Source organism: Helianthus annuus, chromosome 9, assembly GCF_002127325.2.
Source record: "Helianthus annuus cultivar XRQ/B chromosome 9, HanXRQr2.0-SUNRISE, whole genome shotgun sequence".
Classification (NCBI taxonomy): domain Eukaryota; kingdom Viridiplantae; phylum Streptophyta; class Magnoliopsida; order Asterales; family Asteraceae; genus Helianthus; species Helianthus annuus.
The window spans coordinates 101,617,974-101,630,938 of NC_035441.2; the positions used below are offsets into that span (position 1 = coordinate 101,617,974).

Genomic DNA, 12,965 nt, shown 5'->3' on the forward strand with positions numbered 1-12,965 from the left:
TATATGTCTAACAGGTGTATTAGTAATTATTAATGTACATTTTTTAATTAGGTTATTCTACATATCATCTCTATGAATTAATTTTATAGTTTTTTTTACATGGTTGTTGATTTTTAAAATTTTTTAGGTTTATTGAAAGATTTAACTTTGTGTTTATAATCTGTATAATATGTATGTGTATTTTGTTTTGTTAGATATGTTTATGTTTATGTTTATCTGAATGTTTATGTTTATCTGAACGTAATATAATTTTTATAATTCAAATCAGTAGCAGGGAGCCATCTTTCTGTAGGCAATTGAGTAGAGCCGATGAATTTATTATGGTAATTCATAATTTCTAACATATTTCATATTTATATATATTTTTCCTTTTCATTATATTCCTTTGTTTATTATATTTTTTAATTAAAATTTATTTTCAATTGTTTTATTTATAAGGCTCTTCCCTCTCACGCGACGACTAAATTATGGGGTGTCTATATGGCTCCTACTAATGTTCATATAGAAACAGACAACGGCCGTAAATTTACTGTTTACATAAGTGAAGCAAAAGGAATCTTTTTCCTTTTCCATGGTTGGTCTGATGTCATTACACATTTAAGAATTAAAGCTGGCACTTTTGTAATCTTCACTCCTTTGGATTCTATAACATTCAAGATAACATACTGTGTAAATGGTTTGAGTTCTATTTGCTTCTGGTCATCCATTGTAGCTACGCCTTCTCAATTTACTGTAAGAATATTTTTTAATATATCTATATTTTGCTTATTTTTTCGTTATATTTACATTTTTTCATAATTGCTTACAAGTCTTATGTTTATTTAAAATTTGTGTTTTCATTTATACAGGTGATACCTGATTCTGTCCTTTCAAAGTCTCATGATTATACGGTTGCTGATATAATTTCAACTATGTATTTAGGCAATAAAGAGTTTCATGTTAAGGTTCAAAGTTGTAATGGTAAAGTCTGCTTTACAGCGGGTATTGATGTGATAGTTACTCAATATCAATTGGAGGCCGGTTCTTATTTTTTATTTACAAAATGGTTTGGTCATTCTTTCCATTTAAGAGTATTTGATAAAAATGGTATTGAAATGAACTTTGATCATGTACATGTCGATGATGTAAGTATTTTTTTTTTGTTTATTATTTATATTTAAAATATAAATATAATAATAGAATATTTGAATGATTACATCTAACAAATTTTATATGTAAGTTTCAGGTTGATATTGCACCTATTGATTCTCTTCAAGATCTGCCTCCCACTGCTGTTGCTGAACAAGCCACTGGACATATTATTCGTTTTGTTCGAATGGCTGCTGACTATTTTGTAAGTTGTAATATCTTTTTAGTTACTACTAAATATTAAATATATACTTTTTTTTACATAATACATAACTTATATAAGATATAAGATTGATGTTCTTATTAATTTAAATTTTTAAATAAAATACAGCGGCTTCCTGATGATGTTTCCATAAAGGCTAAACTTGATTTGGGTGTTAAAAGTATCACAATCAGACTTTTGCATCTTAATCCTCAGAAGGAATTTCCTAATGGTACTATACGTCAAGCGAGACTCGAAGGTTATTGTTATGCATTAAGTAGTTGGTCGAGATTAATGAACATTGCTGGCATTAAGGTGGGTGACACGGTTTATTTTTGTTTTGACAAAACTGAACAAGTTTTGAGTGTAGAAAGGGTTGTTTCTCCTTTGAACCATATTTAGTACTCCTTTGACATTATGGGTTTGTTTTTTTTTGGTTTTTATATGATACGTATATTAATTACTTATGTCTATACAATTTTATCACAAACTTTATAGTTTTAAACTTTTAGTTATTACAATTTTTATTATCTGACCTATGTTTGGACTATTAGTTTGTGTTCCCATTATTGAATTGCCCGTTATCCTAATATCAAGTTATATTAAATTTTTACTAGGTATGATTAGAATAGAAAAACAATGTTTAAAAAGATTGATCCAAATAAACCATAAAGAAATAAATTTTACAATATTAATCCATATTACATATAGAAAACATTTGTTAATAACTGATGTTAACATCATAGTTATCATAGTTAGTAAATATAAATAAACATATTAAGATATTTTACCATGTCTGTTTATTACTCTTTATTATAAACCTAAATATTTTTAGTTAGATTATACATTAATTAACAAAAATGTAAATCGGAAAAGTGATTCATATATCTGTCTTCTTCATACTGTTCGCTTTTATCTATATAAGCTTAATATAAAATATAAAATGTTTACCTCATTTTACAATTTCAACGTTAAAAAATTATTAAATTTGACTGAATTTGTATTGTATGCACCATAAATTATTTGAACATATTCTTTTTAATACAAGATTTGTTTGAGTTGTTTTTTTTTTGATATTTTTAATTTTAATTTTAGCCTGTATCTGTTTTTCATTGAAGATCTGTTGCATGGTTGATAATTAACATTACTGTTGATTTTCAGTATAGAATCTGATGTCTAATTCGCATTCAAACATGTTTTTGTAGGTTTATATATTCCTGTGCCGTCTACATTGATGTATACATTAAGGTATATGCTTTTTTACTAACGTATTGTATTATAATATCCCTGTGACTTATTCAGTAAGGTATATTTCCAATTCAAACCTGTTTTGTTAAGAAGAAACGTTCAGTTGAATAAAAACTCAGTCAATGTGATTTGCTTGGAACATAGAGGCGTCGTTGATATTGCCAAGGAGTCTCAGGAAATGTTAAGTTATATAATTTTCTTACACTCCTTAGCAATGTCAACGACTCCTAAAAAAAGTTCCTTCGAATCTCTCAGACTGATAGCTTCATCGACAGATTGTTTCTTTTTCTCATCACAGATTTCGTATATATTCCTTTCAATACTTAACCGCCCTGTTTTCATTATATATGGAAAATTGTTTATAATTTAATGTTTCAAACGTTAACTTGAGAAGCGTTCTCTTTTTTTTTGTTCATCATCAGACATCCAAATACAAGCATCGGTAAGTATATTGCACCTCTCTTTCACATTTGTATATTTTATTATATATAACCACAATTATAGTTATTTGCTTTTTATGTTCTATTTAAATGATTCGATTATACATTAATAACAAAAACTTTAAATCGGAAAAGTGATTCATATAAATGTCTGCTTCATACTGTTCACTCATATCTATATATATCTATATATCTATATATCTATATCTATATATCTATATATCTATATATATCTATATATACTGAATACAATAAGTAAAATAGGTTTATTTATTTTTAGAAGCAATATGTAATTTTTAGGAATGGTGATTACTATATTATTTACTTATATAACAACCGTAAATTTTGTTTTTGTTACTAATGATACACGTAAAATACTCATTTATTTTTGGAAAGAAGTTTCAAATTGATTTTATCAATAATAATTCGTTATTGTATTATTTTAAAGAATATTCAAAGTCATACTATCCATATTCAGTTTTTTAGTATTTTTTTGGTATTGATTTAGAAGATGTTGTTGATTGGATCTTGATTGCTGTTTGCTGATGCTGATTTTGATTCTTGATGCTTGATTATTCAAAATTTATCATTTTTATTATAATAATTGATTGTTTCCTTATATACCTTTTCATTTTGGTACTATAAATATTATTTCAAAACTTCATCCATTTCCGCATTGTGTCATTCATATTACTGCATTATTTGGTTACGTTCTAATTTTTCATCGTACAATTTTTTATAGAACCATATTATAAACTTCTTTGACTTCTTTGATTTAAAAGATTTCTTATAAACTATTTCTGTTTTTCCAAAATTGTTATGCATTTTGTTTATTTACTTAGATTCATATTCTTTAGTTATATTGATTCGTATATTGAAATACGTTTTATTTCGTCTGATAGATATAATGGAGAACCATAACATTACTATGTTCAGAGCTGTTGATGCCTTTCAAGAGCGGTTTTCTGTCAAGGTTAGGGTGATCAGGGTTTGGGAACACCCTGAAAGGAGGAATCCCAGTCAGTTATACTCATTTGACATGATTCTAATGGACGAAGAGGTATATTTATTTTATTTTTATCAAATTTTAAATATATATATGAATTTTTTTTAAATTTATACTTTATTAAGTATACTTTTCATACGTTATACAGGGGACAAAGATGGAGGCAACATGCTTGAATAGAGTTTTACCACAATTTCGCCCGTCATTAGTTGAAAAGAAATGTTTGATTATCAGGAATCCAACTATAGGTTTTAATAACTCTACGTACAGGTATGTTGACAATCAAAATAGGCTATGTTTCCAGGGGACAACCGAAGTTATTCCATGTGAGGATATTGGTGGATCACCGTATGGTTTTGATTTCTTGAGTTTTGCGGACCTCTTGAACAGTAATGGTATTTCAAACTCTACAGTTGGTATGTATGTTATAGTATTTTTTAAAAAGATGTTACTATTTTTTTAATTAATATTTTTTATTTTCATTGTGTGGCGTCTTCTTATTGATCTATTTTTTATTGTTGTAGATGTTATTGGTTATTTGGTTCGATCATTTCCTAAAGAGACTGTAACTAACAAATTAACTGGAAAGCAGGCTGTTAAGGTTACTATAGAGATATCTGATCTGGAGTAAGCAATTAACCATTATCTTAAAATCCAGTATACATATTATTGTTACAATTAATATGTTTGTATATTTTTACCATACTTATATAATGAAACTTATCCAACTTTATTTATACCATTTTTTATGAATTTGATTAATTACTTAGGGGTCGGACGGTATTTCTTACTCTGTGGGATCAATACTGTGATAAAGTTTTGTCGTTTTTTGAGAGTATCAAGGGAAAAAATATTCATGCAATCATTATATTGCAGTTTGGCAAGGTCAAGTGGTGGAATGGTTTGTTTTCTTTCTTTAATAACTTTTTTTTTTATTAAAATCTTACTTATTTTATATATTTATTATTTCTAACATTCAACTGTTTATTTATAGGGGTTGCGTATGTTAACAATTCATACACCGTTAGTCGTCTTTTTTGCAATCATGATTGTCCTGAAGTCGATGAGTTCAGAAACCGGTATGAAAAAAAAAATTGTACACATTATTTCTTATCTATCTTATATATTTAATTATTATCCATATTATGATGAATGTATAACTTATAAAAATATACATTTTTATTTTTTCTATTCAACAGTTTGTTTGAAAATTCTATTGAAGTCAGTGAATCCACGAGCCTTGGTTCCATGGCCAAATCTGTTGAAGAGGAAATCTTGCAAAGCAAAGACTTTATGAATATTTGTGATGTCTTTTCGCTTAAGACGGTATCATTTTTTGATAATTTAAAACTTTTCAGTAAAACTTTACTTTATATTTTTTTATGTTGTCATATACATATGCAGGTTTGCAAGGTCATTATTCTGGGTAATATACTGGGTGTTTACAAAGATGAAGGATGGTTCTATGAGGGTTGTAATAGATGTAACAAGAAGATCAACAAAGTTGTTAATCTGAGTGAGGACACCCAGGAATCAGGTTCAGCTGTTACAAAGGAGGTTCTTACCTGTGTATCTGATCGTTGTGCTTTTAAAACTATAACTTCTTCACTCAAGCAAGACAATAGACCTTTTGAACCCTCAAATTTTTTAAGTATAACATTTGTTTTGGTTTTAAAATATGTACTTATGCTATCAATAGGTTTAAGATTCAACTTAGAGTTCAAGACCCATCAGCTTCTGTTACACTTACTTTGTTTGATCGTGAAGCACGGAAGTTGTTAGGAAAGTCTGTTGATGATATTCTTACTGCTAACCCTGAATTTGTAAGTTTTATTTTTTGTATTAAAATTGGTTATGTTTTGTATGTACAAAAAATTTCATCATGAATGATAAAATATTTTACTATTTTTCAGCGTTCTGATTCCATGAAGATTCCTGCTGAAGTTGACACATTGGTTGGCCAGACTGCTGCTTTTAAAATTGATGTTACTGGCTACGTCTTGAAGTATAACATCCATAAGTACGGTATACTGAAGCTGACTGTGGATCCTAACGTTATATCTGTTCTTCAAGAGAAGCAATCCTCTTCACAGATAACTGTATGTTATATAATTTTTTTTACCTTATTGATTTACGTTTAAAATATTTTACTTTCCTGTAGTTTATATTTTCTTTATATGAACAAAATATGCAGTCTTCTCAAAATATGTCTCTCAATGTTGATGCTTCAGAATTTGAATCTCAGACATCTGATGGTTTCAAGGTATTCGTGTCAAATTTTGTTTTCTTCCTCTTTGTTTTATTATATATATGTTCAAATATGATATGCAATTGTAACCTGTTACATTTGTCTTTTGTTAGAACTCTGCTTCCAAAAGAATCGAAAACACTACTCCTGTGTCTAACATGGCGAGCACCGTTTCACCTGTTTCATTGGATCTCACTGATACTCCTGATTCCATGTTAGCTAAGGATGAAGTGAAGCGAAACTTGGTTCAAGTCTACGATGTTGAAGAAGATTCTCACACATCTGCAACGAAGATCCAAAAGACTGGAGAGGTTCAGGATTTCAACAGTGCGGAGAAGAGGAAACTCTTAATTCCTAAAGTTGAGAAATAGTTTTCAAGTTTTCATAACATTAAGATATTTGGTGACTTTTGAGAATTTGGTTTTTGTTGATGTCGTCTAAAACAATTGATTGTTTGAATTCGTGGTTTGGATTTATGGTTTTTATTTGATGGTACGGACAATACATGTTTTGAATTTCCAAAGTTGTGATATTTGGTTTCGAGTAATAATTTTTATTTTAATGTACCTGTTTTTTTTATTTCCTTAACACTATTTCTTCCAGACAATACATGTTTTGAATTTCGAAAGTTGTGATATTTGGTATCGAGTAATAATTGTCATTTTAATGTACCTGTTTTTTTTCTAATAATTATTGTTTATATCTTTTTTTTTTTTACATTTCAGTTAACACTAATTAATAGTATATGCGTATTTTGTATGTGGTTTTTATTATAACAAATCATTTGTCTTTGAACATTTATTATGATAACAACTATCGAAATTTTACAATCTGTAGAAAAAACAAATAAGATTTTTTTAAGTATATTTTTTACATGACTTTATGGTGTCCGCTATTAGTTACTAAAAAATATTTTGTTTAAATATGGTCATGTGTGCTAATTATAGAAAGCATACCTATCGGATATGTGATTTTGCTACATTCCATATGTATTTATGATTCAACTAATAAGTTATTTAAAAAACGGCTAATTACCTATAATGTAGATTTCTTAAATTTAGGGTACACCATAATGCATTATTTCTTAATTACTATCAATTAAATTTATATCCATATTTAAGGTTATTTCCTTTTCACTACTTGAATACACTCTCATGTATTCTTATTTATATGTACCTCATTTCTTCTCACAACAAAGAACATCATCATCGAATTTGACAAAGTATGAAATAGTGTTCTATTATGCTTACCGGTTTCATGTGATATAAGGTACGTGTTCTATCCTCATTATACATTTTCTTTATCTATGTTTATATATATATATATTATTTATTATATATATTATATATAAACTTATGTCCAACAATATATGACAACTAATTACAGTTTGCATTTTAGAAAATGTCTCATATTCGTAAAGGTTCATCCGCATCAGATAAAGATTTACGTAACATAAATGTTACTTCAGGAACTCCTTTGTCTGATATATCTAATTGTATGTTCTATAATTTTTTTTTGAGATATTATTAATTCAATTATCGTTTCAGTTCATTTCATTGTTTTACTAATTCATATATCATCTCAGTTGATACATGCAGCAACATTGACAAACTTGAAGCTGTCCAAAGAACAAAAGCTAGAAGAATATATTCCAACAATAAAAGATTCAATACAACCTCATCGCAGACTCAATCCACACTAAATTATTCAACTCATAATAATAAAGAAAATGTAACTTCAACCACATCTACCGTGTATAACAAATCATTATGTAGGCCTGGTATAAACATCAATTTTTCCTCTGGTATATCATATTCGGAAACTCATAATACGAATCTTCCTTTTTCAACAAATCCTTCACATGATATTTCCAATGGTATTTTCAAATCTATACTACTTACTTTATTACAAAATTTATATTTATATAAATTTAACTAATGTATATGTCATTTGAGTTTCTATACGTGATGTAGACAAGGATGAGGCTGCAAACAGAAGGAAGGCTAGACGTATATACTTGAATAGCAAAAGATTGAATAAAAATTCAACACAGACTCAATCGTCACTAACTTCTTATACGCCAAATAAAGAGAATATTAGTCCGAACACTACTTTTACGTTGAATAAATCATCTTTTAGCGTCCTCTCAAGTATCAATGTCTCTTCCGGTTCATCTAAATTCAATTCAGGTAAGGCGCGAGTAATGTTGTTTTTAACATATTATGTAATAAAGTGTTTTTTCTTATATCATCAAGTGTTTTATAAACCATAACAACTTTATATCTCTCAAATTTTACTAATTCATGTCATTTATGTACATTAATTTTATTTTAGTTACCAATATTATTATCAAGCTTTTTAATATATAGTTAACGAAATTATATATTTTTTTAAGTATTTTTTTATTATATGATTTTATATCATTTGTTATAATAATTTTTATAGGAAACAGTGCATCTTCCAGTGGTATTCCAAGAAACATTACAAGCAACTCAGCATCAGTCATGATACCTTCTTCATCGTCTACAATTCCACCAAATACTGTTATAGCATCAGACGAACCTTCACCATTGATAAGAATGTCATCAGGAAAGCGGAAATTAGTAAGAAAACGACGAAACTTAACACCTATACCTATTATTGATTTGACAACAGATGATGATAACGAGGTTGCTGATATCATTGATCAACATTTAAAAGGTGTTTCAAAAGGTATAGTTAATCCTCTTTTATTTAATACTTCTTCAATTATTTATTTTCATATTGTTTTTTAACAACATAGATTTATTATTTTTAATAACATTAATCTTTTAACTGAAATAAACAAATGTACAGACTACTTGGATCATGGTGACCAGATTATCGTGTGTCGAACGTGTAGCGCAAAGCTATGGAAAGCAGAGGCGGATAGGGGAGAACAGAAGCGAAATAAACCTAACTATTTCCTTTGCTGTTCATACGGCAAAGTATTGTTACCTGATTTTAAGCAGCCTCCTGAAATTTTGAAAGATCTATATGTTGGCGTCAGTGCGAAGAGCAAATTCTTTTTAAAAAATATTCGTCGTTATAATTCTATGTTCTCATTTACATCTATGGGAGGAAGGATTGACAAAACTATCAACCGTGGAAATGCACCTTATGTCTTTCGATTAAGTGGTCAAAATTATCATACTATTGGGAGTCTATTACCTGATGATGGAAAGGAGCCAAAATTCAGCCAGTTGTATATATACGACACAGATAATGAAATATTTAATCGACAAAATGCAGTTGGGTATGTATTAATTTCATAGTGTTTATAATTACCTATAATTGTCGATTTATTTTATATGATATTAATGTTAGTAATACATATATAATCGCTATTAATCCATACATTTTGTTACTTTTATAGGGGCTCAAACACTTCTTTTACAATAACTGAGTCAGCTTTTGATGTTCAGATCATTGAGGAACTTACACTTATGTTAGACACTAACAACGCTTTGGTTAAAATTTATCGACAAGCTAGAAATTCTTTAAACGAAAACCCTTACATCGACTTGAAGCTTTGTCTAATTGGTAAAAGATCCAAAGATGGTAGGACATATAACCTTCCTGAAGCTTCTGAAGTTGCTGCATTAGTTATTGGAGACCTGACTCAAGCTGTTGAGAATCGTGATATAGTAGTGAAAACAAGATCTGGTCGGATTGAGCGCATAAGTGAATTACATCCTTCTTATCTTTCTCTACAATACCCTCTTTTATTTCCATACGGAGAAGATATGTACAGGGTTGACATTCTTCATAGAGGTCTCAATCCAGACACGAACAGCAAACGTCCAATGTGTACTATGCGTGAGTTCTTTGCTTATAGACTACAAGATCGTGTCGATAAGTTTTCTTTGATTCATAATGCAAAAAGACTTTTCCAACAATTTGTTGTTGATGCTTACACTATGATTGAGAGTGAAAGGTTGTTTTACATACGGCGACAACAAACTCATTTGAGGTCAGAAACTGTTCAGAATATTCAGAATGCAAGTAATGCTGGAAAAAAAGATATGTCAAAAATTGGAACACATATCTTTATTCCATCTTCCTTCACTGGCGGTTCTCGATATATGATGCAAAATTACTTAGATGCAATGTCTTTGTGCAAATGGTTTGGGTATCCAGATTTTTTCATCACTATTACGTGTAATCCAAAATGGCCGGAGGTGCAAAGGTTTTTAAAAGATACAACGATAAGGCCTGAAGATAGACCGGACATTTTGTATCGAATTTTCAAGATAAAACTAGATGCCATAACAAAAGAATTGAAAGAAGGCAAGTTGCTCGGTAGAGTTAATTCTGGTATGTTTATTTATACGATAACATCTAAAGGCTACTATTTTTAAATAACGTTACGTTTTTTTTATTAGTATTATTATTATTATTCTATATTTAATGTTGATAATATAAGTTACTTTTTTGTTCTAATTTATTATATGTTTGTTGTTGTACTCTGTAGTTGTCTATACTGTTGAGTTTCAAAAACGCGGACTACCTCATGCACACATATGTGTATTCATGCATTCTGACAGCAAGATTCTATCTGTTGACCAACTAGATCCAATCATTTCTGCCGAAATTCCAGACATAGCCGAGGATCCAGAGTTATATAAACTTGTGGCAGACTACATGATTCATGGTCCATGTGGTCCTCTCAATATGAATTGTCCTTGCATGATCGATCGTAAGTGTTCCAAGAAGTTTCCTAAGAAATTTGTTAACGAAACATGTTTGGATAAAAAAGGATTTCCAGTTTATCGTCGAAGGGATTCTGGCCTATCTGTTGTTAAATCACGTGTGAACGTAGACAATAGATATGTTGTTCCATATAGTAAAGTTTTGTTAAAAAGATACCAGGCGCATATTAACGTTGAATGGTGCAATCAAGTTGGTTCTATCAAATATTTGTTCAAGTACATTAACAAAGGCCCAGATAGAACTACTCTTAGAGTTGTTGAAAGTGGAAATCAGGATGATCAAGAACCTGTAGTCGATGAGATAGAAAAGTATTACGATTGCCGGTATATTTCTGCATGCGAATCTGTTTGGAGGATCTTTTCATATGATATTCATTATCGATATCCCGCAGTTATTCGATTGCCGTTCCATTTACCTGGTCAGCAAAACGTAGTATATGGCGCAGACGATGACATTGACGAGGTTCTTAACAAACCATCTGTTGCTTCTACTATGTTCTTATCTTGGATGAAGTGTAACGAAAAATTACCTGAGGCACGTAATCTTACTTATGTTGAGTTTCCATCAAAGTATGTTTTTAAATTAAGAACTCGCAGTTGGGATATAAGGAAACGACATCCTTCAATCGGTAGGATTCATTCGGTGTTTCCTTCAGCTGGTGAAGCATACTACCTCAGAATATTATTGAACAAAGTAAAGGGACCAAAATCTTTTGAAGATATTCGTACTGTAAATGGTACTTTGTATCCAACTTTCAGGGACGCATGCTATGCGCTAGGGCTTTTGGACGATGATAACGAGTACATTGAAGCTATCAAAGAAGCTAATTTGTATGGAAGCGCTACTTATCTACGGACGTTATTTGGAACAATGCTGATGTCTGGTAGTTTGTCTAGACCTGATTTTGTATGGGAGAAAACATGGACGTATTTATCGGATGACATTTTATATAGACAAGAAAAACATTTGAATGTTGATGGTATGTCTTTTTTTTAATTTTTGCATGTTATCTAATATTCAATTAATATATTTATTAAATTAAATTTTTTTTGTTGATAATTTTTTTATTTGAATGAAATAAAAAAAACTTCATTTGTACAATTTTTTTTTTGTTATTTACCCTTCAAGTTCATTTATGTATATTTACCAAAATATACTTTAATATTCGACAGTACGAATTATTGTATTATTAAATACATCTTCAATTTTGTTTGCAGGTTTAAATTATTCTGACGAAGAAATAAAGAATTTGGCGTTGTTAGAGATTGAGAAGTTCTTACTTCGTAATAATTCATCTCTGAGGAACTATTCAAATATGCCTTATCCTGATGATGAGTCTATTTCTTCGTCTAACAATCGATTGATCAACGAGGAGTTATCTTATTTCCAAAATACCATGGAAGATGAGTTGAATAATATGTTACTACTTTTAACCGATGAGCAACTGTAACACCTCGAATTTTTGTGTCAAATGATGTGTTAACACGAGTCATTTGTTTACACGTGGCATCTATAATAAATAAAGGACTAATTTTGACAAACCTTGAAAGTATATAAATTCGAGGGTTATAAATGTCAACAAGGGTAAATATACTGTATAGTAACCCTAAATAAATGCTTGTACCTTCAAACGAATAAATCATAAAACGTACGGAAGCGAAACGCGGAAGAAAGTGAGAGATTACGAACTACAGGGGTTAACTGTGTCAACATGTTTAATATTACCTCTGAGTGACCCTTTAACGTTCCCAAGGCTTCGTAACAGTATTATACGCTCACTAGAATATACTGTAAGAATTCCGCGAAGTTCCGTCTTAAAACGAAAGAGTTATACTCAAATTCGTATGAGAAGGGTTAAAAGCGTCAATAATGAAAGTTAAGGCTTTCTGAACAATTAATAAAATAAACGGGGACTTAATAGCGCGGGTAAATAACACGAGGCCCCTATCGGTAAATACCCGA

General features: G+C 29.6%; 3 protein-coding genes across 3 annotated transcripts; all 3 read left to right on the forward strand.

Moving 5' to 3' along the window:
• The first annotated feature begins 480 nt into the window (after positions 1-480).
• On the forward strand, positions 481-1,732 carry LOC118481757. The gene is made up of 4 exons (XM_035976992.1): positions 481-732; positions 849-1,124; positions 1,226-1,333; positions 1,460-1,732. Exons 1-4 carry the CDS (start codon positions 481-483, stop codon positions 1,730-1,732), a joined length of 909 nt encoding a protein of 302 aa, XP_035832885.1.
• A 2,193-nt stretch (positions 1,733-3,925) lies between these two features.
• Positions 3,926-6,643, forward strand: LOC118481758 (replication protein A 70 kDa DNA-binding subunit A-like). Its single transcript, XM_035976993.1, has 10 exons — positions 3,926-4,078; positions 4,173-4,440; positions 4,549-4,651; positions 4,795-4,925; positions 5,019-5,103; positions 5,224-5,637; positions 5,724-5,847; positions 5,938-6,123; positions 6,219-6,287; positions 6,386-6,643. Exons 1-10 carry the CDS (start codon positions 3,926-3,928, stop codon positions 6,641-6,643), a joined length of 1,791 nt encoding a protein of 596 aa, XP_035832886.1.
• Positions 6,644-7,673: 1,030 nt separating this feature from the next.
• On the forward strand, positions 7,674-12,453 carry LOC110920154. Its single transcript, XM_022164411.1, has 8 exons — positions 7,674-7,767; positions 7,858-8,148; positions 8,246-8,461; positions 8,718-8,984; positions 9,108-9,546; positions 9,667-10,607; positions 10,765-11,982; positions 12,221-12,453. The coding sequence occupies exons 1-8, from the start codon at positions 7,674-7,676 to the stop codon at positions 12,451-12,453; spliced, it is 3,699 nt and encodes a 1,232-aa protein (XP_022020103.1).
• Positions 12,454-12,965: the final 512 nt, after the last annotated feature.

Coding starts and splice junctions, on each gene's coding strand:
- LOC110920154 (XM_022164411.1), top strand. CDS start 7,674: ATGTCTCATATTCGTAAAGGTTCATCCGCATCAGATAAAGATTTACGT. Junction 9,547..9,666: donor AATCGACAAAATGCAGTTGG/GTATGTATTAAT, acceptor TTACTTTTATAG/GGGCTCAAACACTTCTTTTA. Junction 10,608..10,764: donor GCTCGGTAGAGTTAATTCTG/GTATGTTTATTT, acceptor TGTACTCTGTAG/TTGTCTATACTGTTGAGTTT.
- LOC118481758 (XM_035976993.1), top strand. CDS start 3,926: ATGGAGAACCATAACATTACTATGTTCAGAGCTGTTGATGCCTTTCAA. Junction 4,441..4,548: donor TATTTCAAACTCTACAGTTG/GTATGTATGTTA, acceptor TTATTGTTGTAG/ATGTTATTGGTTATTTGGTT. Junction 6,124..6,218: donor AATCCTCTTCACAGATAACT/GTATGTTATATA, acceptor CAAAATATGCAG/TCTTCTCAAAATATGTCTCT.
- LOC118481757 (XM_035976992.1), top strand. CDS start 481: ATGGCTCCTACTAATGTTCATATAGAAACAGACAACGGCCGTAAATTT. Junction 1,125..1,225: donor ATCATGTACATGTCGATGAT/GTAAGTATTTTT, acceptor TGTAAGTTTCAG/GTTGATATTGCACCTATTGA. Junction 1,334..1,459: donor GAATGGCTGCTGACTATTTT/GTAAGTTGTAAT, acceptor AATAAAATACAG/CGGCTTCCTGATGATGTTTC.